This window comes from Pleurodeles waltl, chromosome 12 (assembly GCF_031143425.1).
Source record: "Pleurodeles waltl isolate 20211129_DDA chromosome 12, aPleWal1.hap1.20221129, whole genome shotgun sequence".
In the NCBI taxonomy this organism is placed as follows: domain Eukaryota; kingdom Metazoa; phylum Chordata; class Amphibia; order Caudata; family Salamandridae; genus Pleurodeles; species Pleurodeles waltl.
Window position 1 is genome coordinate 233,620,739 of NC_090451.1, and position 22,160 is coordinate 233,642,898.

A 22,160-nucleotide genomic window follows, 5' to 3' on the forward strand; every position below is an offset into this window, starting at 1 on the left:
GGATGGCTATGGCGATGTCTGGTGCTGAGGTGGCGTTCAGCCAGGTCTCCGTCAGGAAGATGACGTCGGGGGTGGTGGAGTCTAGGAGGTCCCAAAGTTCGATGGCGTGCTTGCGAGCGGAGCGGGTGTTGAGGAGGATGCAGCGGAGGTGGTTGCGTTCTCTGGCTGGTGGTGTGGAGGGTTGGATGCTGGTGAATCTGCAGTTCCGGCAGGTGAAAGGCCCCTGTGTGCGTTTCGGGGTGGCCCGGTAGCAGGGGTGGTCTCGTCTGGTGTTGAGTGCGTGGAGGCTGCTTGCGTCATAGTGCAGTCTGGCGTTGCGGGCGGTGCGGGTTCCAGGGGTTCTGGTGCTAGGTGTGGTCCAGGCGCGGACGGGCGCAGACGGGCTTGCCTTCGCGGCCTCCATATGAGGGCAGAGGGAGGTAGGAGCAGCTGGGAGGTGGGAGCGGGCAGCCAATGGGAGTGAAGGGGGCGGGGCAGCAGGGGCTCAGCAGCGAAGGAAAAACCCAGGGAAAAAACGGTGGGAAAAGACGGCGGGAGAGGGACAATAGAGCACAGGGGTACAGAAAGAAAAACACAGGGGCACAGAATGAAAAAACGAAGTGGCACAGAAGCCAAGCTCAGGGGTACAGAAAAAAGGGAGCAAGTAGTCAGGTGGCAAAAGCGGCAACAGAGGTTCAACCCACAGGGGGCTGCGTGGCAGATGGGGGGAGCGACCTGCCTGGTGACAGGGTCAAAGGTCGTAGGATTCACCATCACCTGCTCCACTGGCAATCCATTACGTCAGACAGATGGGTTTTGCATCTGGTCCAAAGGGGCTGCTCCCTCCCCTTCGAGACTACACCTCTCCCCATGCCACCATCCTACTACTGGATGATGGAGGATCACTTGTCCCTTCTCCGCGAGGAAGTTACGGCTCTTAAGGCCAAGGAAACCATAGAGAGGATTCCCATGCCAGAAGTAGTTTGTTGTTGCTATTCCAGCTACTTTCTGGTCCCCAAAAAGGACAAAGGCCTCTGCCCTATCCTAGACCTTCAGTCCCACAGTCTCTTCATCAAGAAAGAGAAGTTCAGGATGCGCACCTTGGGTCAGGTTTAATCTGTCATGGACCCAGGAGACTGGATGGTAACGTTGGAGTTACAGTACTCTTATTTTCATATCCCTGTCCTGCCTACTCACAGACGTTACTTAGGTTTCATGGTAGGCTACAAGCACTTTCAGTTCCCTGTGCTCCCTTAGGCCTTACCAGCACCCCATAGGTGTTCACTAAGGTTATGGCAGTGGTTGCAGCTCATCTGTGGAGATCAGGGGTTTCAACCTTTCCCTATCTTGAGGACTGGCTGTTGAAGGCGGGCTCGCCCCAGATTGTCGTCTTCGCACCTCCAGACTATGGCAGCCCTCCTACATTCACTGGGGTTCACTATAAATGTGCCTCCTCAGACCTTCCTTTCATCAGAGCTATTCAGGACACAGTGCATTTTTTGGCTTATCCTCCCGAGCGGCGAGTCCAGGATATTCAGGCTATGATACCGATGTTTCAGCCTCTATCCTGGATTTTAGTGAGGATGAGTCAGAGGCTGCTGGGCTTCATGGCCTCCTGCACCCTGCTGGTAACACATGGAAGATGGCATATGCGGGTTCTGCAGTGGGACCTGAAGTTCCAGTGAGCGCGCCATCAGGGGAGTCTCTCCGACAAGTCCAGATCTCGGAGGGAACCTTGAAAGACATTGGTGGTGACTAAATCGCAATTGGGTCGGAGGCAGATCCCCTACCTTCCCCAACCAGATCTGACAGTAGTGACAGATGCGTCACTCCTGGGATGGGGCGACCATCTGGGAGAGGTTGAGATCAGAAGCATCTGATCTGATCTCCGGCAGAATCCAGACTCCACATCAACCTATTGGAGGTCTGGAGATCTGGCTAGCATTGAAAACATTACTTCCCTCTATCAAGGGAAAGATGGTGCAGGTGTTCATGGACAACACCACCGCAATGTGGTACTGCAACAAGCAGGGTGTGGGGTGGAGTTGTGGCTCTGAGCCTCTGGACGTGGCTGGAACAACAGGACATACCCTGGTGGTTCATCATCTGGCATGTTCTCTGAATGCCAGAGCAGACGAACTCAGCCAAAAGTGTCTAGTGGATCAAGAATTGCATCTCCATACAGAGGTGGCGCAAAGTCTGTTTCAGCAGTGGGGAGAGCGTTGATTAGGTATGTTCATCTCCGCAGAGAATGCACAGTGTCAGCAGTTTTGCACATTGGAGTTTCCAAGCGGCAATCACGTGGAGACGCTATTCATTTTGAGTGAAACTCTGGCCTCCGTGTAGGAAAGTACCCTCTTTTTGGCATGGTTACCCTCACTTTTTGCCTGCTGTCAGTATGCTTTGACAGATTTCACTGGGATCCTGTTAACCAGGACCCCAGTGATTGTGCTCTCTCCCTTCTAAATTTGGTTTCTTAGGAATTTGCACGCCCCACAATTGGCATACTGGTGCCCCCACAAGTCCCTAGTATATGGTACGTAGGTACCCAGGACATTCGGGCACCAGGAGTTCCCCATGGGCTGCTGTATGTATTGTGCCACCCATGGGAGCCCATGCAAAATGTTTCTGCAGGCTTGCCATTGCAGCCTGTGTGAAAATGTGCATGCACCCTCTCACTACAGGTCACTGCCAAAGTTCACTGTAAGTCACCCCTATGGTAGGCCCTCCCAGCCCAGAGGGTAGGGTGCAGGTACCTCTGTGTGAGGGCGCCCCTGCATGAGCAGAGGTGTCCCTACGAATTTCAGCTCCGTTGCTCTGGACTTCGTAAGTGCGTAGCCTCCCCGAGACAGCGGTATGCTTTGAAGGGCACATTTGATGCCCTTCTTGCATAAATCAGTTTGCACCAATCCAGTGACCCCCGGGCATTGCTCTGGCATGAAACTGCACAAAGGAAAGGGGAGTGACCACTCCCCTGGCCATCACCACCCTAGGGGTGGTGCCCAGAGCTCCTCCAGGTGGCCACTTGATTCTGCCATCTTGAATCTAAGGTGAGCCGAGGCCCCTCAGAGCTTCTGAGTGGCCAGGTGATGTCACAGCCCCCTCCTCATGGGTGGTCACACTGCTAGGTGACCAATCCCCCTTCCTGGGCTATTGAGGGTCTCCCTCTTGGGTGCTGTAGGAAGCTGGCCTGGTGTGTGGTGGACACCTATGTGTTATCACCCTATACCAGGTATCCCCATTTAGTGAAGTGTAGGGAGTGTCAAGGAAGGCAGGCCTCTCATGAGGTAGCTGTGGATGAGCAGCCAATACTTGCAAAGCTTATGCAGTACTACTATAGTCACACTACACTATCACACATGAAAGAACCACCCAGTGTTACAAAAATAAAAGTACTTTATTATAATAACAGAAATACTAGAATACTTAATAGGCAATCCCCCAACTGGAGGTAACTAAACACACTATTATGTATTCATTAGCAATCAGTAAAGAGCATAGAAAGCAATTAGCACTGTTAAAAAAAAAAAAAAAGGTAAACGGTGAGGGCCCTAGGGGAGGGCCTCACCATAGACTAAATGTGAAAGGCAGTCTCCCACCCAAGGAAGTGGAATTAGTGAAAGGGAGCTGGAGGAACTAGGAACCCCAAGAGGTGAGTACCAGAGTGCCCTGTAGTGACCAGGAGAGCAGAGTTACGTTCCTGGTTTTCCCCAAAACCAACAAAAGGACTTCGGAAAAGGATTATGCAAGACCAAACCAAGACTGGAAGAACCCAAAGGTGAATCCTGACAGAAGAGGAGCTGCAAAGGATGGGAACCAAGTCCAGTTATGTCAGGAGCCTCTACCCACCCTTCAGACCAGGTCGACGGTAGACGACGGTCAGCAAGGCAGCACAAAGGGTTGAAGAGAAGTCACAGAAGTTATGCAAGTGATTTCCCATGTCGGCGGTCGAGATGCAGTCGGTCAGTGGCGCTGGAAAACCACCAACAAGCCTGGGCAAATCCAGGGGACTCAACCCAAGGAGGAGAGTCCGGGGTGACACTCAGCAGCTGGGAGAGTGACAAGAAGGCAGGAGACTGCGCTTTGCGGAAAGAATTTTGGAGGCTGGGGCTGCATGGAGCCTGAAGGTCCCTTGGAGGAGGGGCTAACAAGCCTTTGTAGCTGCAAGAGTCGCGGTGCACAGGTGTAGTGTCCTGCAAGGAGAAACAATGGCCTACCATCTCCCAAGTTGGACAACCGGCAGAGAACACCAAGGAGACCACTGCAGACCACCACCTGTGATGCAGGTGAGTAAGCAAAAGGAGGAGGCTGCATTGACCTGTTTGTCCATGTTGAGTTTGTTGTTGTTGATGATGATTTCCAGGTTCCTGGATGGTTCATAGGGGTTGGAAGTGTTCCTAGGTCGGCAGGCCAGCAGGAGTCAGCCCAGGCTGTGGCGGAGTTTCCAAACAGCAGGACTTCCGTTCTGTCGGTGTTGTTTGCAGCAGTTGTCCATCATCCACTCAGCGATGTTGTTCATGAAGAAGGGGAAGGTGGTCTTTGCTGTGGGGGGGTGGTCTTTGGATAGCGAGAGGATTAGCTGTGTGTCGTCTGCGTAGGAGATTATTTTCAGCCCGTAGTGTCTGACAATGTTGGCCAAGGGAGTCAAGTAGGTGTTGAAAAGGGTGGGGCTGACAGATGAGCCCGGGGGAATGCCTCATAATGTCCTTCAGCTTTAAAGTGAAGGGGAGAAGATTAGCTTTCTAGGTTCTGCTGGTTAGGAAGGAGGTGATCCCTTTCAGGGCGGTTCTGCTGGTTAGGAAGGAGGTGATCCCTTTCAGGGCGTTTCCTGTGATGCCAATCTGGGGGAGTCTCTTGATCGTGGTGTGATGGGAGACTGTTTCGAAGGCTGCCGAGGGGTCGAGGAGGATGAGGGCCACCAAGTCTCCTTTGAAGGGTTCTGATATCAACTGTAACGGCAGTCATTGCAGATTTGGTGCAATGGTTGGAGCAGAATCCGGATTGGGATGCATCCAGGAGTTCATGGTCTTCTAGGTAGGTGGTGAGCTTTTGGTTTATGGCTTTTCTGATTACCGTTGTTGGGAAGGAAAGCATAGAGATTGGATGGTAGTTTTTTAGATTGTTTAGTCAGCTGTGGGTTTCTGGAAGACTGGTTTGACTTTGGCATGTTTCCATTCTTCACGGTATGTGGCTGGAGTGATGGAGATGTTGAGGATATCCGTGACTTTGCTGCAGATATAGTTGCTGCCTAGGATGAACATGTGGTGAGAGCAGAGGTCTATGGTGGATTATGAGTGGATGGATCTCATGAGGTCAGTTGTCATTTGAGTGGTGAGTTGGTTCCAGTTGAAGATCTTGGTGTTGGTGTGGGTATGAGTGGAGTGTAGAAGGCTGATGGTGTTGGCAGCCATTGGCTGGAATAGGATTTTTTTGTAGATGGTGACTATTTTGTTATGAAGTAGTCAGCAAGGGAGTCCTGGGACGGGGAGGCGCTGTTTTCTGTTGTTAATGGGTCAGACAATTTGTTGACTGTCTTGAGGAGTTCCCTTGCTTTAGTTTGAGCTGGCTTGAATTCTGGTGACTAGGCTTAGTTTTACAGCCTCTTTTAAGTGCTTGTAGTATTGGTTGAATGAGTTTTTGAACACGATTCGGTCTTTGGGAGCCTTGGTGGTGTGCCATAGTTTCTCAAGTTGTTTGCATTCGCACTCTGTGGTTTTGAGTTCTGGTGTGTACCAGCTGGCTTGATTGGTGGGTCTGTTGGGTTTGGCAGCTTTGCAGGGTGCCACTTGGCTCAGTCTGCAATTCAGGTGTTGAAGATTTTGACGGCTGCTTCAATGTCTGCTGTGATGACTAGGGGGGGTGGCAAGTGAGGGTGTCTGTCCACTGGCTCTCAGATATCTTGCTCGAGCTCCGATAGGAGGTGCGCAGATGTCTGATGGAGTATATGAAATGGATGATGGAGTGGTCTAAGTGAGTTTGGTGGTGTGACTGAAATTCATGTTGTTGCTGGAGGTAAAGATGACATTGAGCATGTGTCCTGCGGAATTAGTGACAGTTTGATTGAGGGCCTATGGTGCTCATGCTGTCAAAGATACATCACAGGGGTCTTTTAGGTGGAAATTAAGGTCTCCTAGGAAGATGCAGTTTTCGGTGTTGATGGCCTGGGAGGCGATGAGTTCAGGGATTGTGTTCCAAAAGCTGGGTTGAGGTCCTGGCGGCTTGTAGGCAAGGGTGCCTTACAGGGTGGTCTTGGCGTGGAATTGGAGGTGTTCCATGGCGGGTTCATCGATGCCGGTAGTGGTGGTGCAGTGGTGTGTATCTTTGTGTACGATGGTAATTCCGCCTCCAGGTTTGTTGGGACAGTTGTGATGAAAGCTCTTGTATCCATTTGGAGTGGCTGTGGTGATATCGGATGCTGAGGTGGCATTGAGCAAGGTGTCGTGAGGAAGGCGATGTCAGCATCAAGGGTGTTGATGGTGCCCCATACATCGGTTGCATACTTGCAGAGGGATCGGACGTTGAATAGAATGCATTGCAGTTGATGGCGGTCCTGGCTGGTTGAGGCGGAGGCTGGGGTGGGGGGTGTCAGGGCATTGGTGTTGCAGGTGAAATGGTAGTGGCGGCAGGCAAAAGGGCCTGAAGTGGAGCAAGGAGAGGCGCTGCATCAGTCCACTCTGAGAGGTTGGTTGTTGAGAGCGGTGATGTCCGTTCTGGAGTAGCAATGGATGGTGCAAGATCCAGGGTTTCTGGCACTGTGTGCGGTACGGGCGCAGATGGGCTTATCTTTGGTGTGCTAGTGGCGAGGCCACACATCGGCCTGCATAAGTAGTCCTGGGAGGGGCTGGCAGGGAGGCAGGAGGGGCGATTGCAGGAACCAGTGGGAGCTGAGAGATAGGGCAGGCTGGAGTGGGGTGGAGGGCTCAAAACAGAAAATACCAATCCCAAAACAAAAAGCACTACTATCAACTACTATCAAAATGTACGTAAAATGCAAAAGAAACCAAAGTAAAGTTAACACCAATGCAGTAAAAGTAATGTTACCTTTAAGCTGGACAACAGTAGAAGGAGCAATCCAAGTAGACTAACAGAACAGAACTGGCGAAGAGCCAGTGGTCCGGAACTTGAGGCTCACAGCTGTTGGAGCACAGCACCAACATGTGGAGCTAGCAGAAGGGAGAGCGGCGCGCAAACCGAGAGGTCAGGGCAGCTCCCTGTGTGGAAGTGGCACCTATATAGGCTCTGCACACCATTTCTGGAGCAGAACAGCATCAATGTTGAGCTGCATGGGGCCTCTTACCAGAGAGCAGTGGTACTGCCTAAAAGTTTCAAGATCCAGTCTGACGTCTAGAGGATATTTAACAGCGAGGAATCTGTGGCTTGATAGTCTTTACCAGAAAGAGCATTACAGAAGGTTAGTAACTTGTTTGTTGCTACTCTTACACCATTCTTTCACCCTCCCATGATAAACCCTTGTCTAGTGCCTTGTGCTTCCCCTTCTGCAGTAATGGTTTAGTGGGTGAACTTTTTGTGCCAGCCAATAAGAACGGGTGTTCAATCATTTGGATTTGTGTGTGGCCCCGGGCAAATGAGGAAACACCTTTGTACTTGCACCATATTACTGAGGTGAGTGCACATGCAGTGCATCTTCTGTGAGGTTCAGTGGTAGCTGTTTCATATTGTTGAGCCTGGAAAAATTGCTAGTTGGTCGCCTGTTACCAAAGTTTCTAGCCCTTCTTAAGCTTGAAAAGTATGCATTGCTGTGGCCTTTGTCATACTGAGCATGATTTAAGAAAATGGGACTATATGTTTAAAGGGTATATTTTTCTTATCAGAAGTGCGTTTGCCTAAAGCACGGTCTGTATTTGGGTTATCAGACAGAAAGTAATTAGTTTACATTACATTAACATGTTCAGGTACCTTCTCCGTATAGATTTTATGGTGATAATCTAATGAAATATTGATTCATGAAAGATCTGTTGTTCAAAGTATGTAATTCCTCCTGTGTGTACCATTAATTGTCTGGATGAATATTCACTAGACTGACATGAACATGAGTATCTTTCGGAGAACCACTAACTGTATACTGCTGAGGAATATGTAATCACAACGCAACACATATATCAAATGGAGTGGTAAAAGATCTCCCTGCTGCTTGAGGAGTGCTAAATGTCATTTCTGTTTTGTCTTTAGGTGGCACAGCAGGAGGAGGTGATGTCTAGACTGAAATCAGAACTGGCTGCAGCACAGGAGACAATGAGACTGAGCGGAAAAGAACTGGCTCTTGCACAGGATGCCATGCAAGAGATGAAGACAAGGATGACGTCATCACTAGGAGCCCAAAAGGAGTCTATGGACCAGGTAGCTTTTACATTGGGTAGGAGGAGGACAAAGAGGAATATGAAACACATCCTACATGGAGAGGAAAATATTTCATCTGCTAGGAATACAAAACTGAAAGTGTGTAGCAGTATCACCCACCCACAGTGTGGGACATAAATGCTACATTATTTATTAATTAAGCATTTTTTTTTACCAGAAGCACAGTGCATATTGACCTAGCAGTACATATTGTTATTTAGAAAAGATTTCTTCTCATGTTGCTTCAGCCCACCTCCCCCGCCAACCACACTAGTTTTTCCTTGTTCCCTATGCTGGTGTCTACTATGGTATAGCAAACTACCAGTGTGCTTTGCCATGGCATCTGATATGTTGGAGTACTTGTCTGGCCAGTTCCCTCACGGTTCCCATATACTTGTGGGCTGAGTACAGGTCTAGAGTCTTTCACCAGTTCCTTTCGCCTTCTGAACACAAGTGTACTGTCTGGGTCCAATTTGCCAAAAATATGGAATAATATGCATGAATCAGAATAGAAACACAGATTAATCCATGTTACTTCCTAAACTAGCTGAAAATCTTGGTACGGGCTGAGAATACCTTGTGGCAGTAGTAATGCATAACATACTTAGGATTACCATGCCTCCTGTAGATGGCCACTTATGATTGTCCCTTCATTGAAAGGGACCAGACAGTTACCTCTTTCTCTTAGTGCTTTGAGTGTAAATACACTTTTTTCTTTCTTTATTTGATTTGCCATTTGAATGTTTTGACATTCCTCTCAGTATAATGTGTGGCTTACCTACCAGTTTCAAGAATAGAGCTTTTGCATTGAACACATCTCTCACATTGACCCAGAAAGACATGACAAAGACATGGAATGAGTCCTGGTCACCCACATAATGGGGCCCATTCACAAAGACATTTAAGAGTAGTACTTCACATATTAATAAATGTATGTATGAATTGACACTGAGAACTATTAATACTGGCAGTGAAGGACATGTTATTTTCCTTCTGGAACTCCTAATCTATTTGTCAAAAAATGCAAGAAATATTAGTGTCCATAAAATGTCTCTGAGATTGATTAATGAAAAAAGATTAAACCAAAATACACATGCAGTTCTCTATCTCCACCTGAAAGTATCCTACTTTTTTCAGTAGGAGTACGTCTAGAAAACTGGGCCATGTGCCGGTTTCCAGGCTTACTCGTGGGCAGGTAATGCAACTTTTGCTGGAGGGTCCTATCTCTGCTGTACAGAGTTATACAACAGAGAAATGTGCTCAAGGGGAATAGGATCCTCTGTCCAAATGGACTTTTTTCTTTATTCTTCAAGGTACACGGATGTGGAGTTAAACATTTTTGATCTATACTTACATATTTATACTTTCCTTCACAGTATGTTTGTTAATGATATTCTTGCTGTGCTATTTTTTTGTAGAACAATATTTTTGGGGTTGATATTCCGACACACAACCTCAAGGATAATATTTTCCCCATGAAGAAAGCCCTTCTACACCCTCTGCAAATCTGAGGGTGACTCTTTCCACTTCCCTCATTGGAAAGAGGTTTATACCACCTCTGTAGTGGAGGACATTTCTGGCCCTTTCCTGAGTGAAAAGGGAAGGAAGAGTAGTTTAAGAATGCAAACTCCCATGCAATGTAGTTGTTCCCAAACCCCATTGCATGCCCTGGAACACCCACTTTCCTTCCTCGTGAGTGAGATTTATGCAGAAGAAATCCCCTCACCTGTAAATGGGTTCACACCTGCCAAGAACCCATTTGTGAATTCCCGGCAAGTGTAAAAATATAGATTTGGTTATAAACTCTGTTTACAACTGAATTTAGCTTTGTTAGTCAGTCCCAGTAAGTGTACTATTTGGGGTTCTCTTTGTTTCAGGACTCTGAAGTCAAGAATGTATCAGTTGAATCTAAGCAGCATCACATTTGATATGATTTTTGTATCAGAGAAGCAGTAATAAAACTTGTATTTTGAAAGGTACTTCAGTTCTTCTGCTCTTTTTCTAGACAATTGGGTCTTCACAGGAAGACTCGTCTCAGGCAAGGTAGATGTGTGACACTTCAGAATGGAAAGTTCTCTTTTATCAGAATCAGTTATAATTTAAAAGCTCATTCACATTTGTCAGTCATCTTCCTGTAACTGTAAGTTAACCACAACAGGTTTTTTTTTAGATTCAGAAATCCAGTTTGTTAAAACAGGGATACACTGATAGAGGACTGGACTTGCCAATGCCATGTTATCTACATTGATCTAAAGACCCAGGATACCCATGAAGAACCTAATATACAGTCTTTGTCACTAGAGCTCAACTAACATAAAATCATAAGTGATTACAATATTGCTTGGCCAATTTTAAATTGACTTGCTTAGCAGATAATTCAAGACACATTGGGGGTCATTCTGACCCCGGGAGCACCGCCAACAGGCTGGCGGTGCTCCCATGGGCATTCTGACCGCGGCGGTACAGCCGCGGTCAGAAACGGAAAACCGGCGGTGTACCGCCGGTTTCCCGCTGCCCTGGGGAATCCTCCATGGCGGCGCAGCTTGCTGCGCCGCCATGGGGATTCCGACCCCCATACCGCCATCCTGTTCCTGGCGGTTTTGGCCGCCGGGAAGAGAATGGCGGTATGGGGTGTCGTGGGGCCCCTGGGGGCCCCTGCAGTGCCCATGCCAATGGCATGGGCACTGCAGGGGCCCCCGTAACAGGGCCCCACAAAGATTTTCAGTGTCTGCCATGCAGACACTGAAAATCGCGACGGGTGCAACTGCACCCGTCGCACCCCTTCCACTCCGCCGGCTCCATTCGGAGCCGGCATCCTCATGGAAGGGTGTTTCCCGCTGGGCTGGCGGGCAGCCTTCTGGCGGTCGCCCGCCAGCCCAGCGGGAAACCCAGAATACCCGCGGCGGTCTTTTGACCGCGCAGCGGTATTCTGGCGGGCCCCGCCAGGCCGGCGGCTACCGCCGCCGGCCAGGGTCAGAATGAGGCCCATTGTGGTCCTAGCATATGGCATAGAGGCACCTGATCCATCAACAAGTTAAACAAGAACATGATAAAGGATTACTACAGGTGTAGTGATATGGACGTATCTGACTTCAGCAAAGCAGTCATGATTTTGATTAATTTTTTCCATTGTGCAGCACCATAGTGGTTTATGGGGGTAAGCGACTTAACAAAAGTTGACAGAATTGGAAAGAAGTTATAAAAGATCAGATGGCTTCTCAAACAATTCTAGAGTTTCAACTTTGCAATTTATTGATGATACCCCTGGCAGTACCACCAGGGAAAGTAAAACAGTTGTAGAGAACGGGCAATATAATGGTGCATGTTCAAGTTTTCCAGCAATAAAGGGGTCTCTAGAAAGCCCACGGCAAGATGGCTGCACCATAGTGCAGCTCTGCCAGCTGTGAGCAAAAATGCTGTTAGTATTCTGTAATCTGTCTGCAAATGGTAGTGAAACTCAAACCTTTCAGATGGTGAAAAGCAACACCGGGCCACCCTGTCAAAATCGGGAGTAAACAGCCCAGAGCCACACAAACTGCTGAGAAAGCAAACTCAATTGGCGGGCTGCAACCAACAAATTGTCAACCACCAGAAGCGAGCTGTGGAGCCCAGTCTGGGAGAACTGACAGAGCCCTCTGCTCCGGATAACACTCTGTGCCGCAGCAGAGGCAGCTTGGGTCTGGAAAATTCTGCAAGCTCCCGCACCTGGGCTAGTGACCCAAGGAGTCTGCTGGAGGCATCACAACTGACCTCACAAGGAGATGGTGCGAGGACACAGCAGCAAAGCCTGACAGAGGCCCTGTGCAGACAGTGCATGCACCCTCGGGCGCCCTCGTACAGATTCAAGTGCGCGTGCCCAGATGATACTGTACCTACCAAAGGGAGTAGGGAAGGCGGAGACACAGGGGTGGTGACGGCCATTGGATAATCTGGAGGCAAGGTAAAGAGCACGGCAAGACAGAGCTGGGACAACGGCAATCAAAGCGGTAAGCAGGCCAGCGCTGGGGAAGCACAACTACACTGCAGTGTGCTGACAGACCTGGGCAGTGAAGGGGCCATGAGTCATACCGAGCAGTACTGAGCACTGAAAAACCAAAAGGCCCAGGCGCCCCCAATGGGCATGTTTGCTGCAGACAGGCCCCGCATGAGAGCCCTCACAAGCTGAAGTGTTGGTGATATAGGAGGGCCCGATACCCCTTCCCCCCAGTTCCTACCCCTGCGCAGATTACAGCACGCAGCAGCATCCAGCAGCACACCACATAACAGCACATACTGGTCTGCTAATATCCAGAGACCATTAGATAGCCCTTCGGGACCTAAGGCCCCCACACCCAAAGGAAGATGCCTACCAACATAACTAGACGGAGGTTCTCCCACTTTCTCCCCAAATAGGCCATACTTCTGGGGCCTGCACATACGGGCCTAAACAAGAGACTGGGAAGGCAGCAAGAAGCAGACAATAAGAAGCAGATATAACCTGAGGAGGGATCATCAACACTAAACCGGGGTACATACGTGCAGGGATCCTCTGAAAGACGGATGGGGAGGAGAAATAGAGAAAAAGTGCTAGAAAAAAACCAAAGGAGAGAGCCTGTGGCACAACAGAGGGTGATCTCCAGGACAAAGCACCACCGGAGGCAAGGGAATAAACCCATTACATGGGCCATTTAACAACTGGCACAACGCTACCGAAGTCTACCCGGAGAAAATGGAGGGCTGCTGAGAACAGCGAAAGAACTGCTCGCTGGGCACTACACGCAGATTAACATGCGTAACACTCAAATGGGGAAAAAACAGGTAAATCGCAACCCAAACTCTCCTTTGAGACCAGGAAAAGCTCTAAATGCCCATTGGGGACAATGGGAGACTCAGATATTGACAACTCCAACCACGGAGCTGTGTTCCTCAAGGGCACTCTACTAGCCATGCAGCAGCGTTTGCAATCTATAGATGGAAAAATAGACCTTCTCAACCTGCAAATGGATCACCTCATTGCCAAGGTAGATCAACACGCGGCCAGATTGATGGGAGCAGAACAATGTATATCCAACATGGAGGAACACAGCAAATGTCGCAATATGTATAAACGACTGGTGGTCACCCAGGCCAAAAATGAAGATCTAGAGGCACGCTCCAGGTGCAACAACTTACGCATAATGGGAATCCTAAAGTCGGTAAACACTGGGAAAACTGAGGTGTACATTGAATGCATTCTCAATGACATATTTGAAGCCTACAACCTGTCAAGCATACTGATAGTGGAACAAGCACACAGATCCCTAGCACCTTGACCATCCCAGACCGATTATAGCTAAGCTCCTAAATTACAGAGCCCGGGCACGGTGCTAAAATTAGAATGAGAAAAAAGAGAAATTAACTACCAAGGAAATGCAGTGTTCTTTTTCCCGTACTTTACAGCAACTGTGCAGGCTGCCGGCAGAGAATACCTACTGATCAAGAAAAAGTTACAAAAAGCAGAGATAGCCTACGCAATGCTACATCCGGCAAGGCTCAGGATGGACCATGTAGGCAAAATGAAGATTTTCCAAACACCCCAAGCAGCGATGGACTACATAAAAAAAACTCTCTCCACGTAAACAGGACCGACAAAGCCAGGCAGAAAAAGAAACAGAGGACTAGAAGCATGTGAGAAGACGTGGTAGTAGACATTATCCAAAGAAACACTTTCGCCCTCACTAGGTAGTCATTATGAACACAGACGAAAATGGCTGGGTGATTGAGGCCAATCTTGGCAGAATGTGGTGTGGGGCCCCATAGGCCAATACACTTACTGGTTTAAAATATGAAAGATGTTGTAACACCCCCATAGCAAAAAACACGACAACACCTGTATAAGGAACTGTGTGATATATGCTAAGCTCTGCTGCTATCACTTCCACTACATAACAAGCAATAGCCGTATAAGACAGTGTCAGCTGAATCTCATGGCCACCCCTGTCCACTGGGAGTCACCAGGGCTCTAGCCACCCCCATGAGGGTATTCTCCACACTTGCTCAAAGTTATTTGTCTGGCAAATACTCTTAACCGCCACCTTACGTTTCTGCTGTAGTTAGCAGTTGTTATGATTTTTTGGGAGATCTTTAGCATGATTGGGATGCTGAAGTAAGTGGGGGTGGGTTATTCACATCATTATGTTGCCAAATCATCATAAAAATACTCAATAACACTGATACAGGTACAACTACACCCATGCGTGCCCGCCCTATAAGCCTCCACACAACACATATGCATAAACCCTGGAAGCCTGGCTCTGTCACTGATGACCTGGAATGTCATGGGGCCAAACAACCCCCTCAAATAGTGCCAGGTATTGCCTTATTTCGACAGGCACGGTATTCAAATCGCTGGCCTCCAAGAGACACATTTGATAGAACGGACGGAGGGCTCTGTTGGGACAAGGTGGCCAGACATAAAGCTAGCATCATCCTACTCTTCATACTCAAGAGGTGTAATGATACTAATCAAAAAAGAATGCTATTCACCGTCACCAACAACATCACAGATGATCAGGGCTGATATGTTATATTACAAGATGCTTTTTGTGGCTCCCTTTTCACATTGGTCAACGTCTATGGCCTGAACATAGATGACCCCACATTTTACACTAACATTTGGAAAAAACTACGTTCCTTACCCCCTCCGAAATAATATAGGGAAGTGATCTGAACACAACACTAGAGTTAACACCAGACAGATTGAGCAAGGACAAGGCCAACAGTCTGCAAAAGTGATCCAGGAGGGCATGGAGGAGTTTAGTATGGTAGATGTGTGGAGGGTACCGAACCCGGATGAGCAGGAGGGCACCATCATTTCCCATGTGCTTGCTGCCTGGTCTTGGCTAGACTACTGGCTGACAACCATGGTTGTGTGCACCTGTATGACAGACATACAACATTATGCAAGGAAAGGCATTAGACATGGTTCACCTGGAAGTTCAAAGCCACTGCATTACTAGACCCAATCTATAAAGAGACTATCCAGCGAACCATAAGTGAATACTTTGACACGAATAAGGGCTCAGTATTGTGGGCAGGCACCCCGTGGGAAGCATTTAAGGCCACAATAAGAGGAATATGCATTAGCACTAATGCGGGGATACTCAAAGATACCCGAATACAACTACAAACAATTGGGCAAAATTGACACCACTTAGAAAAAGAGTATGAGCGCACACTCCGGGCGACAACCTAGCCAATATTAGAGACAAAATTATGAGCTACAATGACATGGCAGATGAGGAATTGCGCTACATTTCCTGCTGACACACTGTGAGGACATATGGGGATGGTGGCCACCCTGGATGCACTTTATCAGCTAATATAAAACCAGCCAGGGTACCAAGACAGGTGATAAAAATCAAGGACAGCACCGGGGTAGATAAATACGACACAACAGGCATCTTGGGGGCTTTTTCCGACTTCTGTGGGAGCCTCTACGCTTCTTGAGGGACGTCTGAGGCAGTGGAGATAGGAACTTACCTAGAAGATATAGCCTTGGCGTGGTCCTCTTCGGGGCAGAGAGAATATCTATCCCAACTCATCGAGATAGAGGATGTACGTGAAACTATCCACTCATTACCAAATGGGGGGGTGCCAGGCCCAGATGGGCTAACCATCAAATTCGATAAAGAATATGCTGACCTGATAATGCCTCGCCTCCATGCAATGAACACACATACAGCTCAAAGAGACTGCCGCCACAGCTCCGTGAAGCTCTGATAATACTCTTTTGAAACCAGGCAAACAAGGAGAGTGGTGTGAAACATATCGACCCCTCCCACTTATCAACACTGATGCTAAGACTCTAGCACAGATTATGGCTAGCAGACTCCAGCCTTTACTGTCAAATATGGTTCTCCTGGAACAGTCAGGCTTTGTCCCAACTTGATACACTACCCATAATCTACGCGCGATATTTGCGCTAATGCACGAGTTAAATCCTGAGCTAGAGGTGGCAGTGGTACTTCTGGATGCCGCCAAAGCCTTCGCCTCCATAGAGTTGAATTACATGTTTACTAATCTAGGGTGCATGGAGATACCAGACAATTTTCTGCAATGGTTGCGGCGTCTATACACAACCCCAGCAGCGAGCATCCCCATAAATCCACACTGCAAGACAACTACCCATATATCGGAGTACAAGGCAAGGATGCCCTCTATCCCTGATTCTGTTTAAGATGGCCTTGGAACCCCTCTCCTACGGAATCCAGCAACAGCATCCGAAGGCTATGCTCTGATTCCGGCAACGTCCTTTTGGCTATCGCTATATGCTGACCATATTGTAATTTAGGGAGACACCCTACAAGTACACCTTATGCCAATTTTCAGAGAATATGTTCGATTTGGTAGACACTCAGGCCTTAGTACAAACTGGGGAAAATCGACGATCATCCATCCCACTAATGCCTTGCACAGTACCACACAACATAGAATAGTCATTGGAATGGATCGCAGATCGGTGAAATATCTGGGGGTGTGGATACACAGAGACCCCGAACTGGTGATCCATGAAAACTATGACAAAGCAGTAGCAAAACTGGGGGATCAGGGAGAGAGGTGGATCAGGATGTCGCTGTCCCTTGCTGACAGAGTAGCAATAATTGAAATGATAATCATACCAAAATACCTCTACTTATTTAGTGATACCCCCATAGTGCTCCCTAAATGTTTTTTTTAAAACATTACAAACACACCTGATAAAACTAGCGTGGGCTGGTAAACAACCTTGAATTGAATGGACCACAACGACATCGCCATATGCGAGGGAGGACTTTGGTGCCCCTGATCTATAGCTTTACTACTTAAGTGCCCAAGCACAGTTCGCATACTATTGGTACAAACCTCACGCTTGCACCCCCATCTAGCAATTGGCAGAGGATGTGTACCCCCGGCTCTTCCATCTCCCACTCAGACGCATTACGACATACACATGCAAGGACATTCCACCCACAGAAATAAACACAATCTGCTGCACAACAATGGCATGCTCTAGGCGCAACGGCCCACAAGCTTTCGCTGTTCACCCCCGCACTCCACCAGGTCATCGTCCAGCCCTCTCAGTAACACAAGAGGAAATGTCTCTCGCCCTCTTTAAACAAGTTGGGTTCGAGACCATAGGAGATATCTACCCAGAGGGCACATTTTTAGACCCCAAAGACCTGATATTCATATGAAACAAGACACCGCTTTTTACATTTATATACCTCCGTCTCGGCTCGGCTATTAGGGCCTTATTCCCATCGTTCCCAGAGGAACCTCCACATTGTATGCGCTGCAAGCACTGATTACTAGTACTAGGCGCCATCACATGGTCATGAAGCTATATAATGCAGCACGGGAAGACAGCCCGCTATTTACAAATAAGGTGCTGGAGCAGTGAAACACCACATTAGATATACCATTAGTCCAGGAGGATTGGGTCTTTTGCTGTACACTGACTGGATTATTAACCCCAAATTGTAACGTATGCATAATACACTTTAAATACCTACAGCAAAATATTACACACCAGCCAGACTACATAGATATGGGCTACAGGAGGACACCAACTGCCAAAGGTGGGTGACGACTGAGGCAGATTTTCTGCACCTGGCTTGGAGCTGCAGCCCAGTCCAAGCATTCTGGCAACAGGTGGTGCGAAGTCTGCAGGATATGACGACAGACTTGGTGACCTGCACTGTTCAGGTGTGCTTACTGGGTCCGCTTAAACAGCTGGAGCCCCAGGACCACAGATTTGTAGCACTCACTCTATTACTAGCCAAGAGAAGGCTAGCCATGCACAGGGGCAACCCTCAGCACCCAAATATAAATGTTGGCTGTTGGACATGATACACTGCAGGGATACTCTGGCGACGTGTGCAGTGGAGCTACCAGCCTCCTCGCGCCCCAAAGACATATGGACCCCCTTCACAGCTTACTTATTGGAACACCCTGATATACTCACCAACGACCTATAAAATGTGCTTATGTCCCAGGAACCCAGCTCAAGGCTCCGGGTGAGGGAAATACTATATGTAATATGGATGAACAATGTGTAATGGAAATGAACAAATGCTGATGGCAAGTTGTTTCTGTAATGTCTTTTTAAAAAGTTGAAAATAGGTGAGTCCCCAGCCAGTGCTACTGAGATAAGTTCAAAGGAAAAAATATAACCCTCCTCAGAGGGAAGCTAAAAAAAAAAAAAAAAAAAAAAGGTTTTCCTGCATTGGGTCGTTAGTGCATTTGTTTTTTTTTTTATACAATAGCAGTGCATTATTGCACACCTCAGCAGCCCATCCACCCAATTTTTGCCAGCGTGGCTTTCAACCAGTAAGTAGATATGCCCTAAGCCTTTTCATTGTTTTTTTTATGTAGGATTAGAGCCCTTGCACTTTTTATATCTCAATTAAAAAAATATATATGTGAGCTTAGAATAATTTACATTTCAAATTCCCCATTTTTATTTATTTTTAACTCCTTAGCACACCATCTTGGATTTTTTTGGGCCTGTGCAGAGCTTATTTGCTGAACTGTGCTGCATTGTCGGGGAAATCCAGAATCTTTAAGTGCAGTCAAGCATGAGAATACTTACAGGGAGTTATATGACAACTATATTTATTGCTTGTGGAAGCAAAATGCTATATTTGTAATGATTCTTCACTGTGGCCATGTAAGCTAGGGCTTCAAGACTAACATACTAGCTGAGAGAGAGAACTGCTCATAATAAAGAAGTTCAAAGTATGTCAGAACGCCGGAGGTATTTTGAGCCAGCTTTCCACCAGGGTTTCCGCGGCGGTAGCAACGCCACGAAAACCGTGGTGGAAAGGCAGGGAATTTCTTTCCTGTCACTGTCAGATGACTCTCCCCCACCACTCCTCCAGGTACAGCACCACACGTATACATGCACACAGACACCCACATGCACCCCGCTCATACTCATTCACCAACACTGACATACATGGATGGATTCACTCACATGCATCCATATACGCATTCACTGCAACGCTCATACACGCATTCACTTCAGCAAACACACATGCATTCACTTCAGCACTCATACACACATTCACTTCAACATTCATACTCGCATACACACACGCAAACACCCACTCACAGACGCACACACAAAACCCCTGTCGGACGATCGACCTACCTTGTCCGGTGAGGAGGTCGTCTGTCAGGGAGCGGGAACAGGAATTTCCACCTCCGGCAGCGCCCCACCATCAGGTAACCACCAGGCCGTATAACAGGTTGTAATACGGCTGGTGGAGTCCTTTTGGCGGGGCAGGGCCGGTGGTGGAACCGCCCAGGCTCCTCACTACTGCTGGATTTCTGCCCAAAATGTGGCAGAAATCCAGCAGTACTCGTAATATGGTTGGCGGAAGACCGCCAGCACTGGAAGTCAAAATGAGGGCCTTAGTCTTAAATTAAGAAATAATCCTTAGCAAAGAACCTGGGTTAAAATAAAGTCTTCCTTAATGTGGAGAGTCTTCAAGGTAATTTATCCTCATTCTTTTTCAGGTATTAACTTTAAAGGTTAGGAGAAAAAGGGTCCGTACTCTGTAGAGGACCTCATCTTTTATCACAGTGATTCCAGACTCTCATGTCCCTAGCATGGTCTGCAACCGACTGAGTGCCTTAACTCTGTTCCTACTTTCACTCGGTAAGATTCTTGGCCAGGTTTTTTTCCACCTAACAACCAGCCAAGTGCAGCCTGAAATGAGAAGGGGAGGGAAGCAAAGAGAGTTGTTGTAATTTGCTTACTTTATTAATACAGATTACAGTTTTGAGATCACTAATATACTTTCTGAATCACACATCTAAGTCTGAGTCAGAAATTGAGCATGCTTTTAAAGTGTCCAGTGTTGGAAAATAAATCCTTAAAAGAGAATGTTCCTATATCCTCTCTAGTACTTGAAAAAGTTCCCTAAAAGAGAATGTTCCTGTACCCTCTCTAGTACTTCATGTTAGTCCGGAAGATGGCTGTTGTGCTGACTATTCTCTTTTTTATTAGAATCTCTCTGGCACAATGCTGTTGGAGAGTTCCTTGATTTATTTAAGGGCTCCATGAGCAGCTTAATGTCAGTTCGGCAAGCATGTCACTTGCTCCTCTTGAAAGCTATTAAGAATGTCATGGTTAGTTCCTTCAGTTCATACCCTGTTTTTCAAAGGCAGATTGAACTCAGTGCCTTGCACCTCACAGGAAGACCCATCTTTGGCAAGGTAGATTTGTGACTACCGGGAATGGAAAGTTGTAGGAAGTTGGCTCTGTATGTGCTATTTCAAAGTAAGGAATAGCATGCACAGAGTCCAAGGGTTCCCCTTAGAGGTAAAATAGTGGTAAAAATAGATAATACTAATGCTCTATTTTGTGGTAGTGTGGTCGAGCAGTAGGCTTATCCAAGGAGTAGTGTTAAGCATTTGTTGTACATACACATAGACAATAAATGAGGTACACACACTCAGAGACAAATCCAGCCAATAGGTTTTTATATAGAAAAATATCTTTTCTTAGTTTATTTTAAGAACCACAGGTTCAAATTCTACATGTAATATCTCATTCGAAAGGTATTGCAGGTAAGTACTTTAGGAACTTCAAATCATCAAAATTGCATGTATACTTTTCAAGTTATTCACAAATAGCTGTTTTAAAAGTGGACACTTAGTGCAATTTTCACGGTTCCTAGGGGAGGTAAGTATTTGTTAGGTTAACCAGGTAAGTAAGACACTTACAGGGCTTAGTTCTTGGTCCAAGGTAGCCCACCGTTGGGGGTTCAGAGCAACCCCAAAGTCACCACACCAGCAGCTCAGGGCCGGTCAGGTGCAGAGTTCAAAGTGGTGCCCAAAACACATAGGCTAGAATGGAGAGAAGGGGGTGCCCCGGTTCCGGTCTGCTTGCAGGTAAGTACCCGCGTCTTCGGAGGGCAGACCAGGGGGGGTTTTGTAGGGCACCGGGGGGGACACAAGCCCACACAGAAATTTCACCCTCAGCAGCGCGGGGGCGGCCGGGTGCAGTGTAGAAACAAGCGTCGGGTTTGTAATGGAAGTCTATGGGAGATCTAGGGATCTCTTCAGCGCTGCAGGCAGGCAAGGGGGGGGTTCCTCGGGGAAACCTCCACTTGGGCAAGGGAGAGGGACTCCTGGGGGTCACTTCTCCAGTGAAAGTCCGGTCCTTCAGGTCCTGGGGGCTGCGGGTGCAGGGTCTCTCCCAGGTGTCGGGACTTAGGATTCAAAGAGTCGCGGTCAGGGGAAGCCTCGGGATTCCCTCTGCAGGCGGCGCTGTGGGGGCTCAGGGGGGACAGGTTTTTGTACTCACAGTCTTAGAGTAGACCTGGGGTCCCTCCTGAGGTGTTGGATCGCCACCAGCCGAGTCGGGGTCGCCGGGTGCAGTGTTGCAAGTCTCACGCTTCTTGCGGGGAGCTTGCAGGGTTCTTTAAAGCTGCTGGAAACAAAGTTGCAGCTTTTCTTGGAGCAGGTCCGCTGTCCTCGGGAGTTTCTTGTCTTTTCGAAGCAGGGGCAGTCCTCAGAGGATGTCGAGGTCGCTGGTCCCTTTGGAAGGCGTCGCTGGAGCAGGATCTTTGGAAGGCAGGAGACAGGCCGGTGAGTTTCTGGAGCCAAGGCAGTTGTCGTCTTCTGGTCTTCCTCTGCAGGGGTTTTCAGCTAGGCAGTCCTTCTTCTTGTAGTTGCAGGAATCTAATTTTCTAGGGTTCAGGGTAGCCCTTAAATACTAAATTTAAGGGCGTGTTTAGGTCTGGGGGGTTAGTAGCCAATGGCTACTAGCCCTGAGGGTGGGTACACCCTCTTTGTGCCTCCTCCCAAGGGGA

The 22,160-nt window shown here is 47.9% G+C and overlaps 1 protein-coding gene across 5 annotated transcripts in view; it reads left to right on the top strand.

Annotated features, from left to right (window-relative positions):
• The window catches only part of PMFBP1 (polyamine modulated factor 1 binding protein 1), an 881,291-nt gene that overhangs the window by 692,587 nt on the left and 166,544 nt on the right, over nucleotides 1–22,160 (top strand). For all 5 annotated transcript variants that reach the window (XR_011199809.1, XR_011199811.1, XR_011199812.1 and 2 more), the window contains one exon: nucleotides 8,170–8,337. Coding sequence is in view for 1 of the 5 variants with exons in the window: in XM_069216463.1 (XP_069072564.1) it covers nucleotides 8,170–8,337 (168 nt within the window). In the remaining 4 variants the exon portion in view is untranslated. The remainder of the gene's footprint in view (nucleotides 1–8,169; nucleotides 8,338–22,160) is intronic.